The 22,469-nt window shown below is 49.4% G+C and overlaps 1 protein-coding gene across 8 annotated transcripts in view; it reads left to right on the top strand.

The window, feature by feature from the left end:
* Snx29 (sorting nexin 29) overlaps positions 1-22,469 on the top strand; it is a 474,149-nt gene that overhangs the window by 126,581 nt on the left and 325,099 nt on the right. For all 8 annotated transcript variants that reach the window (XM_076577840.1, XM_076577839.1, XM_076577841.1 and 5 more), the window contains 2 exons: positions 11,359-11,422; positions 13,599-13,727. In XM_076577840.1, coding sequence (XP_076433955.1) covers positions 11,359-11,422; positions 13,599-13,727 — 193 coding nt within the window. The remainder of the gene's footprint in view (positions 1-11,358; positions 11,423-13,598; positions 13,728-22,469) is intronic.

The raw sequence follows: 22,469 nt of genomic DNA, 5'->3' as shown, positions 1-22,469 counted from the left end.
GACGCCTTCCTTTCGAGGTTTCTGAACCAGCAGGGAAGCACCCGGACCACTCACACTGTGTGCTCTTAGTTGAGGACCCCATCCCACAGGCAGGTAAAGGGCAAGTGGTGTTTTCAGACTCCCCAGGGGTTAGAGTCTCAGGCTAAGGTGGGGACCAGTGGGCTAGGACATGTTCCCTCCAGAGATTCGGGTGAGTTTGTGCTGGCCCTGGTACACAGCACAACTCTTCCCTCAGATGAATGCATTGTGTGTTGTGTGTATACTAAAGGGAATCCCACCATGGGACACCACCCTTGATGCCTTTGAGTTAGCGATTTCTCGGGGGTTAGTGGGTGGTTTCTGCTTCTCCTAGACTCACGGATGTGGTACTGTCTCGTTCACACTTGTAATTCCTCTTGTCATCTTAATCCAGGTGCTTCTCTGGGGTCTGTCATATGTTTCTCATTGGAGCCATGCTTTGTAAAGTACTTCTGCTCTCCACAGCTCCTCTGTGCATGGCGATGAAGGGGAGGGAAGCTTGCTGTGTTGGCTGGTTAGCCCTCACAGCAGCGTTCTTGGGTGTGGCTATCCTTACTTTCTTACCCACCCCTGTGCCTTCAGCCTGTTCTCTACTGTTGAAGACCGTTTGAAGTAGGCACGGTGGGACAGATGTTGGCTGTGTGGTGTAGCTACCACATGAGTTTCTGAACATTTATTAAGTGAGATGCAGTGACTTAAAAAGACAACAACAACAACCCCCAAAACTTGTATCTCCTCATTGTGGAAGCCTGGTGGGTTCTCAAGAGTTAAATAGGATTTCCATAGGGTCTCACCATCCCAGTCCCGGGGCATGCCACCAAAGGCTTGAAGAGAGAGTCCAGCAAGCCTGGCTACTTCTGTCCGTGGCAACCCTGCTCACTCACCATAGCACAGGAGCGCTCAGAGGATGGACACATGCTCAGCAGTGGCCTCATCACAGGATGGGATGCTCTCCAGCCCTGAAAAGGAATGGAGAAACCTTGCCTGCTTCAGCCTAGGCAAGCTCTGGGGATGTGCAAAGTGAGAGATACACACAAACGGCCACACGCTGGATTTCATTAAGGATTGGAGTCCCTAAGGTGGGTGCGCATGGTCGAGATGTAACCTGCTTAACAGACAGTGAGTTCTGTTCTGGGTGGGGAAGACGTCCCAACCAGATATGCTGACATAATATATGACCGTACTCAGCAGCACTGGATTTTACTTTAAAATGGCTGATTTTATGTCTTGTGAATTTCATATCAATACACTGTTAAAAACAAGCAAATAAACAAAAAACAACAAAAGAATTATGCCACCTCTCTTCCTCCTCCAAGTGGCCCCTCAGTACTATTTTTTTCTGTTGCTCCAGGCAACCTTTAAATTTGTCCTGGTTTTAGTTTGGTAAATACTTCTGAAAAGCTGAGCTGCCTGTGTCTTTCTTAAAAACTTTAAATAGACTTTCTTTTGAAATAAGAAAACATTTTATTTTTCTTAATTTTTATAAGACTGTTTCTTGATACTAAATGAAACTGTATATATATACAGATATAGGAATAAAATGTATAAAATATGAAAAATGAATGAAATGCCCCCTCAGTCCAGGTTTCTGCTTCCAGCAGTTGCCAGTGCCAGGAGTTGCTCCTTTGGCTTTCTGAGTGGGCCAGGCCAGGCCATCAGGGCTCCTGTGGTCCCCACTGTTCCTGGGGGAATTGCCCGAGGATGCACTCTGTTCTCTGTCTTCTTGAGTTTTGCCTCCATAGCTACATCGGCCCCACACAGCTCCATGTTTGACAAATTTGCCATGGTGCAGGAAACTTGTCATCCAAAAGGCGTTGTTATTTGTGTTATCCAAAAGGCCGGACGTGTGTGTGTGTGCTTCTTACCCTGATATTGCTAGGTTGATGAGATGCCAGGACCTAAGCCTTGGAGCAGGGAGTTTCACGATGGTGGTCCACAGCACAGTCATGTGGCCTGTGTGTTAAGAGCATCGGTTAACAGCAGCTTGAGCTCCAAGGGTTCCAGCTTCACAGAGCCGTCAGAAATGGAGGCAGCCTACGCTGCACCCCACCTAGGACAGTGGGTCTTTCTCTGTGCCTGCATCCCTCTGAGGGCCTCAGGCTAGCTGTCTTCCCAGCTGCCCTGTCTGATGTAGAATTGGAGGGAACTTGTCCTGGTGACCAGAGAGATGAAAACCAAGCTGGAGTACAGATTCACAGACCGGGTATGGTGGGAATCAAGAGGTTGAAAAATGAGCAGTGATGGTTTGGGAGACAAGCTGCCTGTGGCAGGAAAGACAGGTGTTTTAGTGAATTCTTGGAGAGGTTTGGGGATGTTCATCATGATGAGTGTGAGAGTGAGTGTGTGAGTGTGTGTGTGCGTGCGTGCACACATGAATGTACCATGGTGACTTTTAGAAGCTAGAGGACAACTCTGGGTGCTAGTCCTTGTCATCTACCTTGTTTGAGACCGACTCTCTGGTTGGCCACTGAACAGTGGGCTAGCTGGATCAAGAGCTTCTGGGGGCCCTGCAGTCTCTGCCCCAGGAGTGCTGGGGACAGATGGGAGCTGCCTTGTCTCATTTGGCTTTACATGGATTCTGGATCTGAACTCAGGTCCTGATGTTTACTCTCCAGCCCCATTTTAGAAAAAGGAAATGTATTCCTTTGGTTTAAGGGGACTTTCCCATGTGAGATACAACTCAGTGGCCACCTTGTCCCTTGAGACACCATGACAGAATCCTGTACTGGTAGGATTGTCCCTTGTCATAATTAACTAAGGGGCAGGTATAGTCCATACAGTTGATGAGGGAGGGGAGCAGTTAGACAGAAAGCGGCTCTTGCCTCAGGGCCTTGGGGTTGTGCTCTTCTCTTTGTCAGCGTATTTCTACCATGATTTCCAGGATACTTGCCTTAAAGATTTGTTCTTTCTGTTGCTGGAAACAAATACTACATGTGTGAGTATATGTGGGCCGTGCCTGTCGGAAAGAGAATGTAAATGACTGACAGAGGCCATGAGGGTGTAGAACTTTCTCAAGAAGTTGTAAGATGTCTTTCCTCTGTGCATCTGGATTTTCTTATACTTTCCATTCTGGTGCCATGGGTTTCTCAAACCTTACAGATTCTGATTGTACAGAAGCTGGGTGGGGCCAGGAGTTCATCAGACCTCTGGTTCTCCAGAGGCAGTTGGAAGAGTTGGTGGAACTCTGCAGTGGCTGGGTGGGGTGATGGGGTGGACCGAGGCCGTACTCAGCTACCATGCATGTCAGGGCACAGGGTTGTCTAGGAAGCCTGCCCTTGGGGGTCCATCTCCTCCTTTGTGCTGTGCACATGAGTGTCCACTACGACATCTCAGCTAGAAGAGACTGCCTGGAGGCCTTGCGCATCGCTGCGGACATGGAGAGTAGCCCCGGGTACGTGCTCCTGGCCGTCTCAGTGCTGGGAACTGGCCTGGGATACTTCTTTTCTTTTTCATCCTGATTGAAAAGTAGAAGCTCTTAGTGGGTGGAGGAAGAAGGAGGCGGGAGGAAGAAACAAGAAAAAGCTAGATTGGTCCTGAGGCTGGTTTCAAGTTATATTTTGAAGCTCAGTATAGTTTATCCTTTCTCTGGTAGATGAAAGGAAAGGGAGTAGGCAGGCAGACAAAGATATAAAAAGCAGGGTATTAAGTTCAAATCATGATGTAGGTTAAGTACATACCCATAGAAGAACATTTTTTATTTCTGTACACATGGCCTCGTGAGCTTTCTCTTTAAATATAACCAAGTATGGGCCTCAGGGGAATGTGTGTAAAAGGCTCTTGAAAGTCTAAGGAAAGATGCTATATAAAGCCAGAATTACTGCACAGATAGATGTACACGTGCAAGTGTGTCTGCTCGCACACACCTGCCCTCATCTAGATGTTCTCTGTTTATTCAACGTAGTCATCGTTTCCCTTTTAGTCTAAAGAGGGATTAGTTAGCCTCAGGCTTATTCCCTCCCTCCACACCATAGTTATTCAGTAACTGGAATCTTTTGTGTGAACAGGCCAGTGGCTTTGGGCTGGGTGTCCCTGGTCATGTTTAGGCCCCTGTATGTTGGGGAGGGTCCTTGCTCTTCTGAGTCTTTTGAAATCATATTGAGGGTTCCTGTGGCCACTTCGGGTGGGGAAATGGGCATGGGTTTGTTGGCTCACCGGGCTCACCGGCTTTAGGTCGTGGCAATGACATGTAGGAACTTTTCACCCCTTCCTCTTGCCCCGCCCCTTTCACTGTTGTGGATCACATCCCACAGACTCATGATGGCAAACTCTGTACTTGGGCCCGAATGCCTGTCAGTGGGGCAGGAAATTACAGCTGTGAACCTGGTGTTTAGTGTTCTTGGATGAGGCCTTGAGCTTGTTATTAAAGGCAATTGACATTTTCACCCTACCCATTTGACACTCAGTTCCTGGAGCTAAGGGTAGGTTTTAGCAGTGGGCCACGGTGAGCCATTCACTCCTTGGGTAATTCACTTCTTCACCTGACCCTTGATTCATTTAATAGCTCTCAAGTGTGTGCTGTGGTCAGGTGCTGTGCCAGGCACTGGGTCCCCCATTCTCAGGGACTCCTAGGATGGCTAGGCTGGCTGAGGCTTTGGTGGTCCAGCCTTTGACCAGCTGCAGCCAGCACCAGACAGTAGATGTTGTGAGCGGAGAGTAGAGTGAGAGGGGTCCACGTGATGACGACGGGAGGGCGCAGCCACTCAGGCTCGGAGAGAGCCGTCGGGACTTGCAGGAGCCGGGCAGCTGAGGAGGCCATGTGTGTATGGTTGCCCTGTTTCCTGTAGCTGCGCCTCTTGCTTCTGCCTCCTCAGACAGGTTTCCTGCTCCTTTGTCCGTCCGGAGGCCCCGCCAGTGCTCAAGACATCAGTACGGATTGTCTGCAGTTTTGCCCTGGTGTGAGGCTGCGGGGCTTTGACCTGTGACACTTCACCTTTTCTCAGGACTTTCCGTGAACCCCTGTTTGTGGCCTTCTGTGCCAGGGTCGCACTTGTCCTTTTTAGATCTCTGCACCCAATGACTAAAGAACTGTAGCAAACTGCCTGACAGTTTAATTTCTTCTTTAAGGATGGCAGTGCCAACTTGGCCTCTTGGCAAATGAGCTTTTATCTCATTTTATCTCATAGGCCTTGCGGACTGACTTAGAACTAGGTACCTTTTGGCTAGATGTATCTGTTTCCACGTACCTTTATCTCTCCAACCACAGTTAATGGCCCATCCATTTCTAGAAAATTCTCTATGATTGGCTCAGTTGGAGTCTTCCTGGTGTAGATGGGTTAGAGGCCTGTGGCGGCAGAGTCTATGAGCTGGGTTGAGAATGAGCTTGGGCAGGCCTGTGCTCTGCAGGTCTGCCAAAGCCAGAGGCAAAGGTAAACCTTGAGGGGGAACTTGAAGGGCTCTGTATTAGGTAGGATTCGGATGGGCCTTTCAGGAACATGTGCTAAAACACAGAAGCAGGTGAGGAAGGAGAGGGGTTAGATATGATCACAGAAGGGAAGACCAAGCTGGTCTTGAACTCATAGAGATCCTCCCTGTGCCTCCCCGGTGCTGTGTTTACAGATGAGCACCACCACACCTGGCCCAGCTCTCTCCTTCTTACCAGAGCTCCTCTCTAGTCCCTTGTCTGAGTACAGCCAGTGGCCAACAGTGATGGGGCAGTGTCAGGGCCACCCACATACATAGCTGCAGAGAACTTCTTCATCTCTTACTGAGGGGAAGGGGGCGGGGCTGTGGCGAGAGGGGACAACACATGCTGCCATGTTATGAAAGCGACTGTGGACAGTACTCAAATGGGTGAGTGCAGGGGGAGGGGGCAGGGTTCCCATGGAGTGTTCACAGACCACTGCCCCTGCCCCATCCTGAGGGCTTAGTGTCTTAGCCAAGTTCTCCCACTGAGCAAGCTGAGAGGCAAAGTGGCTCTCTTCTCTGTGTGTGGTGGAGTGTGCACTGAGGCCTGGGCGTCCAGCGTGGAGCACGGCTCTGGCTAGGAAGGCTGTGGCTTCCACAAAGAGCCTGTAGCAACTGCCTGTAATGACAAGCTTGTCCATGTCAGTGGCCCTTGATGAGTAGAAGCTGAGGTGGGTCCAGCTCTCCTTTCTCTGCTTCGTATCAGGAGAACTGAAGGAGTGTTTGCTCATATATTTATAGTTTTGATTGCTTCATTTCCCGTATTTAAGTACTATTCTGCCTGAGATTTATTTCAGTTCATAGCAGAAGTGGAGCTTGAAGTCTTGTTTTTTGGTTCCAAAATGGTTCCTTGCCTTGGCAGCATTTGTGGATGAAGCCATCTTGTGCGCAGTGATTGGAATGCTGCCTTTTATCCAAAATCGATTTCTGATGGTTGAAGTTGGCAAAGAACTGCTTTTGAGATAGATGGCCACGGGCCACTCAGCCCCTGGAGAGGGACTGCCTGGGTGGCCAGGCTCCACAGAGGTTGCCATTCAGAGACTCTGCTTTTTTTTTTTTTTTTTCTTTTCTGGAGATTGTGCCTCAATAAAGAGGAAGGAATCACAGCAATGGAGACTAACAAATAAAGAGCTGTGCCATGCTGGAGAGAAAATGACACATTAGGGAGAACCTCTGCTCCCGCACAACACTTGAGATGGTGGATGGTGATAGTCACATGATACATGGAAACCACATTCCCTCACTGCTGCCCAGGAAGGCACAAGGCAGCCAGCAGCCAGCACAGCAGCGAGAATGAGTTCATATTAGAGTCTGTTAACAGCTTTAGGGCCATTTCCTTTCCACTGCTGCCACTGCTCTCTGCGGAAGTCTGTGAAAGGCAGGAGGAATGCTGACGGACTTCTTCCTGTGACGGACTTTTCAAAGGTCCTACCGCCTTGTAAACTCCCAGAGTGTTGCTTTGTCTGCACTGGTGATTGTCATTTATCACTTTGATGTTTGTGCAAACACAGGGCCCCCCAGGAGGCTGGAAACATTGTGTGGGGCAGGCACAGTCATGCCAGGATGACAGGGTTGGCTTGCATCAGCATCAGCTGTCCTGCTCATGGCGAGCTGCTGGCCAGGCTCTCCTGTGGCTCCTGGAGGCTGCTGCTGCTGGCTGAACGTTCTGTGTGGTTCTGGGGAGCAGCTGTTTAAGACCCACCCATAGAATGTCATGTTCAGCTGCAAGTCGGATGTCAGTACCCAGACTCCTCCTTCCTGGCTCTAAGAACCCGGAATCCAGTTACTTGATCAGTCTCTTCTAGGTGATACATCGGTAGCTGGCCTGGTTTGCCCACATTGCCCATTGGGTGGTGTCTGGCCCTCGGAGGACTTTCTCTTCTGGTCTGCTGCTCTACAGCAGGGAACATTTCCAAGGGTTTCTTTTTATTGTCCAAGGTTGAGATGCACAGGAGCTTAGGCTAGCCCATGTTTCCTGAAATGAGCCTACGTAAATGACCCATACTTGTGAGCAATGTCTGCCACTGTGTTTCCACCTTCTTGTCCTCTGTGATTGAAGGGGACGGGATAGTGAGGCCCATCAATAACACCTGTTAAATGCCACCGTGCTCTAGGTACCTCATTTTCATATCACCTCATTGAATCCTTACAGCACTTCTATGAGATAGTGACTGGGTTTGTCTGGTTAATGTCGAGACAGGGTCTCATGTAGCTCAAGCTCTGGCCTCAAATTCCCTATGTAGTCAAGTGGCCTTGGACTTTTGATCCTGCTGTCTTCACCCACCAAATGCTGAGATTACTGGTGTGTGCCACCATGCCTGATGAAACAGACTGTGTTAAGATCCCATTTTACCCTTAAGGTTCTCAGAGAAGGTCACTAAACAGCATCCTCAGGTGGGGAGCTGGGGTTGGAGGCCAGCACCTGACTACAGAGAGTACATCTTCTAAGTGTTGAAACTGAATGGCTGCCCTATGCTTGATACCAGTCATCTTGTGGGAGAATGAGGCACATTCCAGCTTGTAGTTTGCAAAGGCAGAAACCTGTCAAGATTGCCTATGGCATGTGGCTGAGTGGGGCTTGAACTTAGGGCTGCTGGCCCCAGAGCCTCTTGGTAACAGCTTGCCATGGATTTTCTGTCCCTTCCTCTTGCTCTTTACACCTACCCTCCAGGACTGCATCCACCATCGTGGGTGGTGGAGGTCTGAGGTTTTGGGAATTCTGAAGGGACTGTCACAGTCTGTTTCCTGCTCTGTGCTATTGATTGCCCTCAACAGAAGGCTGTGAGACTAGAAACAAGGCTTGCTGGGCAGAAGCATTGTAGCTTCATTGAAAGTGCTATTATTTCCATTGGATTTCTGTATGTATGTATTATTTATTCATTTATAGTTAGCATGCACTGTAATGAGTTCCACTGTGCCATTTTTGTAATTATATGTCATTATACTTTCCCCCTTTATTTCCTCCCCATCTCCCTTTGCTGGTCTCCTTCCTCGATTGAAAAAGCCCCTCCTGCTTTCCTGCAACATATACTGTTGCCTCCTTACCATTGCTTCCCTCTTCCTTTCTGCTCCTAGAGTGTCTCTTTCCAACACACACACACACACACACACACACACACACACACACACGCACACACGCACGCACACGCACACACACACACACACACACACACACACAGAGAGAGAGAGAGAGAGAGAGAGAGAGAGAGAGAGAGAGAGAAAACAAGAGAGAGAGATACAGACATACACATAGACACACACACAGACATAGACACACACAGGCAGACACAGACACACACATGTACACATACACATTCAAATCTAGATTCTACATATGAGAGAAAACATGTGATGGTTGTCGTTTGGAGCTTTGCTGTTGGTTTTGGAAGTATGGAAGGTTAGATCATAATGGCCTCCCTAGTCACTTATTTTTCTGGAACCAGATCCAAATACCTCAGTTAAACGTGCAGTGAGAAGGGATCCCAGGCACTGAGATGTGCAACATGGTGTGTGTTCGACTTTCAACACCTGTGTGCACAGGGAAGGCCGAGGTGACTCACAGTCTCCTACCTGAGGGCTGCAGGGCAGCGGAATCAGGGAGCTTTTCAATGAGGCTCATCGCTGCCAGGGCCTGGGTAGCTGAGCTGGGGAGTCCTCAGGTAAGAATGTAAGTGAGGGATTTAACATGAAGGAAGGTGGACTGTGACCAGGAAATTTATGAGATAACATCGGTATGTCATAACTTCCATCTTTGGGCAGCAACAGTGCAGTCAGATCATTTGGAGACCGCTCAGTTGGCCTCTGGCCAGGCAGATGCTGTCACTGGGGCTGAGGGGGGGTGGGGTTGGACACAGGTGTCCAGGGGTGTGCTCATTAGGATGAGCTGTGCCCGCTGGGAGGGGTGGGGCGGAGGGGTGACAGCACCTGCCGTGCCTAGTCTGCACCGCTCTGCTGAGCGCACTGGTGGTGGAGGTGGAGGTGGTGGTGGAGTCATCTGCTGCACTCTGGTCCCGCCTCAGGAACAGCGCCTGCAGTTCATGAGTGTAAACCAGATGTGTTACTGCGGAAAAGGAGGAGGGTGGGCAGGGCTACTGGCAAACAGTGCAGGTCTTGAATTAGATTCTGTGCCTTCCAGCTCCGGACGGGACTGTGAGCATCCCTTCCCTTTGCTTATGAGTGGTTCAGGCTAGCCAAGAACTCCAGTGGGGAAGAAAGCCTGGAGGAAACTCCAGAATCCATGCAGGTCCTGGAGTGGAGGAGTAGCCGAGTCTGTGTTTGCAGTGCCCACAGCACTGGCCTGGCTTGCCTGAAGACTGAACGTGGAATGCTTTATCCTCCCTGCTGCTGGTAGAACAGTGAATCTTGTTGGGTTGATTTTCCTTCATGGCCACAGTGGCATGGGGATAAATGACTTGCTTTGGTTTTCCTCTACAGATTTATCAATTAGAATAAAATTCTACATCCTAGCAGCAGGTCCTTCTGTGCTTCCTGCTGTAGCCTGTGAGAGGCCCTCCCACAAATACACTGCTTCTCATTCTCATCTGATCCTTCTGGCTCCCAGGGAGGTGAGAAGGGCACAGAGAGGCTGAGACTTTGCAGTGAGGCTCTGAGCAGGGACCCTAGTGACCAAGCTCACTGAGTTGGCTTCACGTAGGCTTGTGATGGCCATTAGGAACCTTCCTTGGAAGGTCCTCTCCTTCCTTAGGCCAGGTGGGAGCCTGACTCTTCCGTGGGAAGGTGCTTGAACCTCGTATGTTCTTGGTAGATGAATGAGTGAATGAACGTGTGAGCCCTGGGCCATTGTGTTTCCAGGCAGAGCATGGTTGGAGGTTCAGTGGCTCAGTCCTGCCGGTTTTCTGCCCTAGGCCGTCTCCTAGCATCTCCTCTCTGTTTCTCAGGGCTGCTTGGACCACAGATGAACAACCTTCTTGATTCTCAGTCTCACCCTCTTTCTAGATAGGCGATTCCTAATATGAATCTTTAATTCTTATTAATAACTTTTATGGAAAGGTGTTTCCTAGCTACTTTTTGTAGTTTGAAAGATTTTAAAATTGAGGGAATTTGCTAGGTATTTCATCAATACCTCTCGTCTTAAAACATGAAGTGGCTACTGAGTCTTTGGGCACCCCTGTTGGGCCCTCATCACTTGGATCCATGTAGTTGGTTCTAGACATAGTGTGTACTCTTGGACATAGTTACAGACTACTACTAGATGTGTGATTTGGGCCCTGCACTTCCCAGCAGCCACCATAAGGTGAAGTCAAGTACAGGAAACAGATAAAACAACCCTGTGATCTCCAGATCTTGAGATGCAGCTAAGATCTGGCCGTGCCTTCAGCATACACACAGCACCGATGGTTAAGCTTGATGGAGATAGGAAGTGTGGGTGCGTATTGTCATTCCCTATCCTCGAATGCTTTCCTGTGTGAAAGAGGCTGGAAGAGTGGCTTTCCCAAGTGTGCACTGTGTATTGGACACAGTCCTGTGTCATCTGTGTGTTACCCTCGGAAGGCAGCGGAGGAGAGCCAGATGTTTGTACTAACCTTGACGGACTGTCTATGCAAGCATGGAGCCCGGTACTACCTGATCCACTGTTTGGGCTGATAAGCAGCGTACGAGGAACAATTCAGTGTTCACAACAGATGTTCAGGAATAGAGATTTGGAGAAACACTCAGAAATTGCAAGCTGAGTATGTTCTCCCAGGAACCCACCCTTCCTCCCAACACACACATTAGTTTTCATCTCCTTACCCTCTGTTTGTGTGGATGAAAGTGACAGCAGAGCCCACTGGGTATCTGAGGCTGTAAAAGAATTCTTGCTAGGGAACAGGGAAGGGACCTAGACAAGCCATCTGTAATGGCATGGACTGTAGAGAGGCAAAGGGACGGGTTACCGGATCATCTGCTCATAAGCTTTGCCTTTGCTTTTTCCCTCAGATGAACTACGCCAAGCCATCGTGGCCATGATGAACAGAAAGGATGAACTGGAAGAAGAGAACGGGTACTGTGACGTCATGGCTGCCTCTTTCTCTGACATTCTGCCCCCAGTGGCTGAGTGAATGGATGGAGAGAATGGTGCCTTGCTTCCACAGCTGTGACTGGCAGCTTCTTACCTTACTGTTATTGTTACTTTAGATTCTTGTGTGTGTGTGTGTGTGTGTGTGTGTGTGTGTGTGTGTGTGTGCGCGCGCGCGCGTACAGATGTGCATGGAAGCCAGAAGAGGGACTGGGTGCCCTGGAGCAGGAGTTATAGGTAGTTTTGAGTTGCTTGGCTTGGGTGCTGGGATCTTAACAGATTTCGTACTTTTCTGGAATAGGCCACTTCCGTAGATTTGCTGTGTTGCATGTAAGCGAGGGATGGAACAGCAGTGCTGCCGCCTTGCAACCCAGAAGGATATGGAGCTGCAGCATTTAGTGACAGCACTCACTGATGTGATCCACATACCCACAATTCGCTGCTTGTTAGTGTATTCTCAGACATGTGCATCATCACCATGGTCAATTTTAGAATAGTTTTATTACTTCAGGAACAAATGCCATACCACTTCTGTTGAACTCACTGCCCCCAAAAGACTCTGGAAGTCACCTTTAACTGAGGATCTATATTCTGTGTCCCAGTTCCACTCAAATTGGGGATTCTTGGGACAAGATGACATTTGGATTCTTTTAATTTGGCCAAAACCCAGTGGTTAACTCCAAGAGGCAAAGTGTTTTCTTAATTTTTTTCTTCCTTCCCTATTGAAATCCACACTAGATACTACCGATTGTCACCATGTCTGAAGTTGACCACTCCCCACCCCCCCAGCACCTGTGTTGAGGCGGGGTGGGGGGGGTGGAGGGTGGGGTGGTGGCCGCCAGTGGCAGGCTTGCTTGAGGCTATTCACAAAAGCCTGTGAGACTTGGGGAGGTGGTGGGTGGAGGGTTCACATGTACATGTGTTCAAGTCACTTCCTGTCCTTTACTGGTGACAGTAGTCACTGTTCTCTCTGAGACCTTATTTTGGAACTGACAAGTTGTTCTTCATCCTTTGTGGAGCCATGCAAAGGCAAATAAGTGTAATTTCTAAAACAGCCAGACTATTATTAGAGGGCTGGACAGCACCACTTCCAGATAGCATGCATTCTCAACAGAAGGCTTCTGGCCACTGCAAGGGTCATTTCCTGGCTCCAGCTGCAGTGATGCTCTTGGAAGCACCCATGGGATTTGTTGTATGTTGTGAAGAATCACAGCCACTGTATGTTGTTTCTTTTTCCTGGACAGAATCCCCCAGGATATTTCCCAGGGGGTAGCATGTTCCAGGAGGGGAATCCTCTTCAAGCTCCCAGTGAACATGGCGGGTTTTGGAGAGCTCAGTGGTGGTAGGGCACTGTGGGGGCTTGGTGTATTTGATACACCCTGATGTTCATGGCAGGCATCCTCTGGATGTGTGTGGCCTGTAAATACATCACAGTTGCCTTTCTAGAAACAGCCATTTAGGTACAGTGAAGCAGAACCTTGGTGGTAATCAGAATCAGGGTGGTAACCTGTGATCCTTCCTAGAACTGTTACCCCGGGACATTTTCTGGGAGTAAGAAATGTATATGCAGATGGACATGCTATAAAAGCTAAAAAGTATAGGAATGTAAGATAATGTTATGCTAATGTATACTCCATAGAATGCCATACATTCTAGCTTATCATGGAGGTGGCTGTGGACTGAGTCCTGGTCTGTTCTATGGGCAGCAGTGGAAGCAGGATAAAATATCTGTCATGGAATCTGAGCAAGTATTCTGTGTTTTTCTGCTGCCGAATATTCATTTGGGCTGTTTTGACACCCTTCCCTTTGTGAAATGTTACCCAGTGAGGCTGTGTCAGAACTTCGTTCACCATGCTGTACTTTTGAATGGAGTGTCTTTGAAAGCACCTCCCTGGCATTTGCTCAGCTCCTTCTTTCCCTTCATCTCAATTGTCAGAGGGGCAGGGACCCCAGTCTGACCCCAGGTGATGGCCCTGGGGCTCACTGCAGTTACCACGCTCAAGCTTGCTGTCTGCTAGCATCAGCTTATGTGAACTATAGCTGCACTGTGGTTTGTGCAGAGCCTGTGCTCAGTGATGAGACTTGATTTCCCTTAAGAACTGCATTGTCCTCTGGGTGGGCTGGACGAGCAGCATCTGAACTGTGGGGCCTTCTTTTCCAGGTCACTGCGGAATCTCCTTGATGGTGAGATGGAGCACTCGGCCGCACTCCGGCAAGAGGTGGACGCCTTGAAAAGGAAGGTGACAGAGCAGCAGGAGCGCCATACCACAAAGGTCCAGGCACTGGCAAGGTAGACAGGGCAAGGGATGGAGAGACAAGCATGTGTAGCCACAGTCCCACACATATCTTCTGTCTGTCGTTTCTGAGAAAAGGTCTTGCTGTGTATGCAGGCCAGGTGAGCCTCACACTCATGCAGGAACTGCAGGCAGGCGCCACCACACCCCACTCAGCGCTCTAGTTAAATGAAAGGGGTGCCAAAGGAAATTGCATTTATGCATTCCATTCGTTTGGCTTCTTTGAATGAACGCCACACACGCATATGTTTCCAAATAAGGTTAACCGATGACCACTCCCTTTTGCCTGCCGTGGATTGCTCCCTGCTGGCTTAACTATACCGATTCCAGAGGTGCTCTTTGTGCCCGAGGCGGACGCGTGCATGCAGAGTCCTTCCCTCTTCTGCACTGCACTGTACCTTCCCGGCAGGGTTCCGTGTGGGAGTACCAAGGGTTGCCATCTTCTGGCTAGTAACTCCCAGTGTGTTCTGGTCTGACTACCCCGGGATTGATTCAGCCAGTCTGCCAACAGCTGGATGTTAAGGAGGTTTTCAGTCTTCTGTGAGACTCCCCAGTGCATGACCTGAGTACCAGCCATTGTGTTCTCACTTGAGTGTGTTCGCTGCATCAAAGGGCAGGCACGTGCAGGCTGTGTCTTCCCAGGGCCTGCATTGTGGGAAGTGGTGCTGCTCCCAGCTGTGCTTGCAGGGGAGCAACGTTTTGGGTCCCGTAAATATCACAGGAGAAAAATCAGGCTGGTGCATTTCTCTAATTACAAATACTGTTGATCTTATTTTTATTTAAGGGCCACTTATTAATTTTTTGTGATGTTGTTTATATCTTATTAAACAAAATGTGATGAATTAAGAGTCACAACTCCTGTGAAAACATCCAGTTTTTACTGAGTTTCTTCTCCTGTGGACACACTTTTCTACTCACTTACAGTTGACAGCCCATCACTTTTCATTCCACCTCCTCCCTCCATTTTTCACTGTGAAAGCAGACTGAAGTTAGCTATTGTAGAGACCTCTTTGTGGTGTTTCACTGAATTAATGTAGCATATGAAATTGACCGCACTAATTGGTCCATTTAGCATTTGGACTGTTTCCTGTTTTTGTCCCATTGTAGGTGAGCTGAGCAGCTTCTTGGCTGCATTGGCTCTTTGTCTTATTGCTGTGACAGAATTTCTGACAGAAGCCACTTAGGGAAGGAATGGCTGATTTTGTCTGAAGGTTTCAGGGGATTTCGATTCATCTTTTAGGGAAGACATGGTTGTAGGATGGTAATGTGGCTGCTTACATCACCACAGCAGACAGGAAGTGGTAATGTGGCTGCTTACGTCACCACAGCAGACAGGAAGCAAAGGGCTCACTCTGGCTCCAGAAGTGGGTATCATCTTCAAGACCCACTTCTGCTTCCTAGGCTGTGTATTCCAAAGGTTCTATAACGTCCCCAGACATGGCCACACCTTGGGACCCAGTACTAAAACATGATACTGTGGGGGATGTTTCTGTCTCAAACTCTTAACACTGTGTTCTTTGAAATTGCTTTGAGTGAGGCCAGAGGGGAAGCATTTCCAGAGACTATGCCAGGCACCCAGAGTTAGGTGCTGTGGTGTGAGTGATTTTCATACAGTAATCGCCACAGTCACGTCTCCCCTTTGCGTCCTATCCTCACAGGCGTCTCTAGGGCAGTAGTGGTTCTCAACCATCCTTTCCCGGGGGGGGGCTCCTAAGACCATCAGAAAACACAGATATTTACATTACAATTTATAACAGTAACAAAATTACAATTGTGAAGTAGCAAAGAAAATAATTTTATATTTGGGGGTCACCACAACAAGAGGAACTGTATTAAAGGGTCGTAGCATTAGGAGGGTTGAGAACCACTGCTCTAGGGCATAAGAGCCAGGTCAGAGGCAGAATTAGAGAGACTGGTTCCTATTTGCATGTTTCCTGGTCTCTCATCTCACCTGACCTCACTGGAGCTCTGTGGTGTAATGTTGGTTCCAAGGACTTATGTCTTCAGAGACCCTGCTCTGAGCATCAGTAACTGTAGGGAGCCGCCATTCTAACATGGCGCTGGCTTCCTGGTAGCCTAGCTGTAAACAACTCCATATTTGGCTATGATGCACGAGTATGGTAATTGGCCTTATGTCCTCAGCCTATCCCGTGGCTCCCCGTGCTAGCATTCTGGCGGGACCCAATCACAGTACGGCACGTTTGCCTGATTCCCTTTATAAGCAGCTGCAGTTTTGTCCTCGGGGCCCCTCACCTCCCGCTCTCCCTTAACCAAGAGGCGCTCCAATAAAGTGTGTTCTGAGAAGGATCCTCGCATGGTGGTCGTTCTTCCTCGCTGGCCGAGGAGCGCGCCGCAACTGGTGCCGAAACCCGGGAAGGGACACTTCGGACACCAACTGGTGCTGAAACCCGGGAAGGAAACTTCGGACAGCAAGTAACAGGCAGGGCTATGGTCCCTTCATGTTGCTGGCTTGTGTTAGAAGTCACCTTAGCCTTGAGCCCTGGCTCCAATCCTGGAAATGTGTTTCTGGGTATCTGTTGAGCTTCTATCAATGTGTGCTTCTCATCTGTGCTGATGTGGACAGAGGAGGAAGGCCGTGGGATTCTCGAGATGCTTGACAAGCTGCTGTGCATATTTCGTACTGAGTGTTCTTTACTATGTAATCCTAAGGAAAGTTTTATCCTACACACAGGATAGAGAAGCCACAGTTTTATGATTCAAAGCCTTCCCAGTTACACATGAAGAACTGTTTAAGGTACTTAGAAGATGGCAGTTTGCAGGTGGAAAGACATCTTTAAAATGGACAAATATTCTCAAAAGAGAAAGTGGGAGAAAGCACCCTGAGCAGCTAGCCACGGTGGTGGGCAATTATCACATGTATAAAAAGAGAGAGCATGAGAGACCATTTTTGCTGGTTTAGTAAACACACTTCCTACGTGGGTAATCCATTTTAACTACCATCACTTTTTATTAATTAGGTTCCTAAAACCTTGCCTAATCACAGATATATTCTAATAGCAACAAGGCAAGAAGGATGGAAAGCTAGGCTCGTCAGTTCTGAGTGCCCACTTAGAGTCCATTGTGTGCACATGTGTTTTATTAGCCTTGGGTACAGGATGGCGAGACAGAAGCATACTGAGTGAATTTAGCATTTGATATTTCTTTTGCTCAAAACTAATGACTTTCCTCATCTGTAGTGGTTCAACAAAGAGCCAGGGCATGGAGCTTGTGCAGTACAATCAGGTACAGTTAAAGTTGTGTAAGTCATACCTCTCTGAAGAACTGATTGACTTGCTTCCAGCTGGGAGACAGATTTAAAAAAGGAAAGACATAGATTTACATGAGGAGTCCCTTTGAAGGAAGTGTCTTAGTCTCTGGTCTGGTGGCAGTAGAATACTACAGAAATAACTACCTCACAGTTCTGGAAGCTGGGAAGGCCAGAACTGGGGGGCTGCCCCTGGCGGGGGCTTTCTGGCATGTTAGAGTATGACGAAGGGCAGCTCGTCACAGAGAGTTCACACGAGGGAAGAGGCAGCTGACCTACTTTTGTAACAGACGTACTTGGTGCTTAGCCATTGATGAGGGCCCAGCCCTTGTAATCTCATCAGTTCTTTCTTTAAGAAATTATTTAGATTTTTTTATATGTATGAATATTTTGCTTTCATGTATGTCTGTACGTCAAGTACACCAAGTGTAGTTCTGGTGCCTGGTGCCAAAAGAGGGGTTAGATTCCCTAGAACTGGAGTTCCTGAAAGTTGTGAGCCTCTATATGAGTGCTGGGAACTGAACTTGGGCCCTTTGCATAAGCAACAGGTATCCTTATCTGCTAAACTGGCTATCTCTCCAGCCCCTGATCAGTTCCTAACAGCTACCTCTCTGCATGTCTGTGTCAGGGATTGTGTTTCCCACGCATGGACTTAGGGAGACAGGGTCAAGGTCATCAGGTCACTCTGGAAACGTTTTCTGTCTCTGCTCATTGTGTTAGCTGTCTCATGGAACAAATAGTCTCTCAACTTGGTCTCCTGAAATAGCAAGTATTTAGATTCTCCATGATTTCTGTGAGTGAGGAGTCTGAAAATGGGTGAGGGTCTTTTAGAAGGTAGAGGTTGAGTTGCTGGCCAGAGCTGGTATACTTAAAGGCTTGAATCGGACTAGGGGCCTACTGTCCTGAATGTGTCTGTCTGTCAGCAAGAGATTGAGTCCCTAATGTGAAGCCTTCTGAAGGCTGTTCACAACGTGGTAGGTAGCTCTGTAGAGAAAGAGCCTGCCCCAGATAGAGCTCACCAGGTTTCTGTCATCTTGAGAGCACATTGTTATTCGTACTGTATTCTGTGGTTATACAGACCAGCCCTGGCAGTATGGGAGGAAATGACATCTCAAAGGCTACCCACCACCTTCACCAGGCTTCAGCTTCCTCTTGAGGCCACAGGGCCCTCCAGAGAAGCGGAGCCAACAAGATTTCTGTACCTTTCCAGAAAGCCATGTGTCCTGAGGTATTGATTCATGACTTGGGTGCTGGGGAGTTTCCTAATCTGGTCTGTCAGTGGAGGCCTGGGGAAGCCAGTGGTGTGATCTGAAGGCCTGCAAGGCAGAGGAAGGCCTGCTGCTACACAGCTAGGAGCCCACGGCAGGAGAGGCCCACCCCTGGCTCCAGCAGTCAGCAGAGAGAACATTGACCTGGCTCTTTTGTTTTGTCCAGAGACCTCAGTGGAAGGATGACCCCTGGTTGTCCCGGTGAGGGCCCCGTGCTTTGCCTAGCCCACTAGTTAAGGTGATGACTTTCCAGCAACACCCCAAACTCCCAGAGATGAGCTTTAGTCAGACACCTAGGCGTCCATGGCCAATCTTCACTGCGGCTCTTCATCCTTCCAGGCTGCCCATGCAAATTTCACTCAGCTGCTTTTCCTCTTGGCTACCATGATGGGGTCTAGGAAGGGTGTGGCCAAGCTGATGTGCAGAGAGCAAGGTTCAGTCCTTTGGAGAAGCTGGGAGTTGATAGAACTTCGTTCTTTTATGGGAAGACTTTTCCCCGGGTGGCGATACACAGGGAGGGGAGAGGGGCCAGCTCTTCCTGACAGTGGCACCTGAGCTGCCCTGCCCAACCAGCCTTGCCCGAATCATTGTTCACTCATGTGGTCGTCTTGCTATTGGAGCCAGACTGTCGTTGGTTTTCCCTTGTTATTACCACATGTTCATGTTTGTATGTTTTGGGCAAAGAGGGGGTTGTGTTTTTTTCTGGGCTTAAGTTCATCTGTCCCCTTGACAGTTAACTTGCATTCTGGAAGACAACACAGTAGGTTGTCTCTACAGCACTGTCTGGAGAGCTGCTTCCTGTGTCCTCTGTGGGACGCACCTCTCCACCACTCTGTTGTCAACCCTTCGCTCCTGCTGTGGAAAAGGAGGTGAGCTGTTAGTAGCTAGCGGCGTCCCATAGCTCGCTCCCCTCCAGTTCTTCCTCCTTTGAGAAGTTCAGTGGGGTGGCACACCGCATCCTTCCGAACTCACTTGAGGCAGTGGCCCCACCCAGCTGTGTCTGCTGGGGAAGCACTCACTGCGAGGGACTCTGTTCTCGAGTCTGTCACTTCCCCAAGACTCACCAGGTTTGTTCCCAAGTGATGTCGGCTGCTTTGGCAGACCAGACCTGGGAGTCTGCTGCTGCCGCAGGGAGAGCTAAGAACGAGTCACTCTCCAGGTGCTCTTTGACCTGGGTGCTCTCCATGACCTCCCCTTTGTGAACTCGGGTGTGGTCCCCCTTAGGCTTTCCACACAGAGGCCCAGCTGGCGTCTGGTAGCAGCAGCCTTGGAGAGCTACTGAGGGGAAGAGGTGGAAGGGGAGGAGGAAAGTGTCCTGACTGGTGTACTTTTCCCTTGGAGGAGTAGACGCCGGTGACCAACAGGCCTCCGGGTGACTGCAGCAGGCAGTGCAGGGCGCCTGGTGTGCCCTCCCTGATTGGCATTGGTGGAAGTGTTACGTAATACTTCTCTTAGGTGATTTTGTTGTTGCTGTGACCAAGTGTCTGCAGAGCACCTTGAGGGGGAAGGTTCGCTGTGAACCACAGCTCAGTGCGGGGGAAGGCATGCTGACAGGTCGCTCCGTGGTGGTAGGAGTGTGCAGTGGCTTCCTCACAGGAGTGGGGCTGAGCTAGATCCTCCTTCACCCATTTCCTAGCTGAGCTGCACCTCCCGGTGTTACACAGCCCCCGCCCCCACACCAGCTGAGGCACAAATATTCCACCCTGTCTGTCTGTGGGGCTTTTTACATTGGGTGCATTGGTGCTCTTCTGGCATCTAGAACAGCTCTAGGCCCTGCATGGCTCGGCATGGTGAACTTCCTTTCTTCTTGGTTGGTGCCTTGGCTGTGGATAGTTCTGGATTCTGGGGCTGACCTGGATCTTGGGGTCCTTTCTTTGTCTAGAGCATCATGTAGCCTTTGACACTGGCCTCCATTTGGCAGTCAGCTTCCCCTGCTGTTACTTTTCCAGCCCTGCCTGGCCAGTGTGTGCCCTCTTGTGTACCGTTCCTGTTGGGCTACTGGCCGTGAGATCTTCACAGCAGTGTTTACATGTGAGAGTGAGGGCCGCATGGCATAGCTTCTAGGGCATCGACCATTCAGGAAGGACAGACCAGGGACCTTGGAGTCCTGTTCAGAGCCTCCATCTCGCACTCCTGGGACACCTTTGGCTTTCAATGAAAGCTCCAAATCTTACTTTCTCTGTGAGGGCTCCATTCCTGCCTTTTTCCATTGGTCATTGGAGAACTATAAACTGCTCTCTAGGACAAGGACAGTGTATTTCTCTAGTGTCCCTCCTAAGACTAATTGTATCTGTACCATGAGGCAAATGCTCAGACTTGAGAAGGCCAAGGATAGGGGATGCTGGCCTGAATTCTGAGCCTGTCCTGGGATAGAGGTAGCCTTAGAACCTAGGGTCTGGGCCTCTACCTTGATCTTTTCAGTTTGAACACTTACTTTGACAGCAAAAGTCAGATCTTTGGATCTGGTTAAGGATTCTGTGTTCTCATCTAGGCTAAGTGGAAAAGATTGCTATTATTGAATACCAATGTCTGCCATGGAAATAGGAAGTGGAGGCAAGCGTGCTCAAGACTTTGTTGCTGGTGAAGTAGTAGCAACTGCATGAGATGATGTCCTAAGACCAAGATGACAGTATCAGAGCTAGGGTGTGGTAAAAGCTTGCTTAGCCATGTGTTAAGTCCATGGATTCAACACGCAGCATTGCCCCCTAAAAGACAAAAATTAAGATGGAAGCATTTACATGTGTTTTAAAAAGGGAGGAAATCCATCATCCTCTGTGAAGCTCTTTCACTGGTCAGTTCTGTTTTGTAAAAGAAGCATGCCCCAGCCAAGTGTGCTGGTGCATGCCTGGAATCCCAGCACTCACAAGGCCATACAGTGGGACCCTGCCCTACGAAACAAACACAAATGCTCGGGAGGAAGAGCCGCAATGTGTTCTATAAAGCAAAAGAAACTTTTGTGGCTTAGTGGGGCCACAGGGGTCTTGGTAACCAGTGTAACTGTGCTGTATCTGTTATTTGTTGCTCTGACCAAACACGGGCCAGAAACAGCCTAAGATTTTGGCTCTTGATTTCAGAGGTTTCAGTCTGCCCTGGCCAGAGTTGTATGGGGCACAGCAGCTCACCGCCCTGGCCAGAGTTGTATGGGGCACAGCAGCTCACCGCCCTGGCCAGAGTTGTATGAGGGCACAGCAGCTCACCGCCCAGGGAGCCAGGGAGCAGAGATGAGAGCATGCTTGTCCTGGCCTCAGGGTCTCTTCTCCTCCTTAGTCTCTCTGGGCACCCATCCCTTGGAATGGTGCCATCCACACTCAGGGTGGGCCCTCCCATGTCAGTCCTCTGGATGCACTTTCACAGATATAGCCAGGAAGGACACTTGTCACACTCTACCCCTTTGGTTGGGGACAGAAGCTGAATTCTTCCAGGCACCAGCTTCAGTTCGACATGTCTAATCTGGTGAGGATAATTTCATCTCCTTCCCAGCATGATTGCTTCAGGGAGCTGGATTTGTCTCACAAATGGCGTGTGTTCTGATTCTACCATGGAGACATGACTGGCGATCTTTGGAACTTGGGAGGAAGATTGTCCCTTGCCCTTAGATGACTCTGTCCTCTGGGTAACTTGCTGTGGGGCATGAAGGCTAGAGGTGCCTTGGCCATTGTGGTCCCATGGGGGAATACAATCTTAGGGTGCAGGGTTTCCAGCAGCTAGGAATGGAGAAAGGTGTGTGAGGGAGCTAGGTCTCAGGATGCACTGGACTGCTGGGTCAGTCCACTCTTGAAGGCCTCTCTGGACCTCACAGCCTGGGCTGATGAATCCCCATTACTCTTGAAGTGAGTTGGAGTTGAGTTTTCTGTTTCTTGTCACTTTAAGAACATTCAGCAGCACAGAAGGTCCACAACAGTATATCCTGACCTACCCAGGTCACTTCCCTGGTGTATGGGCTCAGGCACCAGCATTGCTAAACACAGTTACTACTGGCAATGACGTGTGCTGTCATGAAGTCCCCAAATTCAGACCAAAGGCTCCCTGAGGGAAAGGCAGTGCTCTTGTGCTGACCTGGTCTCCTTTGCCTCCAACACACTGCCTGGCTCAGAGTAGGTGCTCAATGAAGTTAGGTAAGGGAGGGCAGTGACTGTGGGGTGAGTGGTGGTGGTGTCACCTGGCCTAAGTGTCACTGACAAATGCCACCTGGGCTTTTCTGTGGG

This window comes from Peromyscus maniculatus, chromosome 8 (genome assembly GCF_049852395.1).
Source record: "Peromyscus maniculatus bairdii isolate BWxNUB_F1_BW_parent chromosome 8, HU_Pman_BW_mat_3.1, whole genome shotgun sequence".
In the NCBI taxonomy this organism is placed as follows: Eukaryota; Metazoa; Chordata; class Mammalia; order Rodentia; family Cricetidae; genus Peromyscus; species Peromyscus maniculatus.
This window is presented reverse-complemented; position numbering and strand designations above follow the sequence as displayed.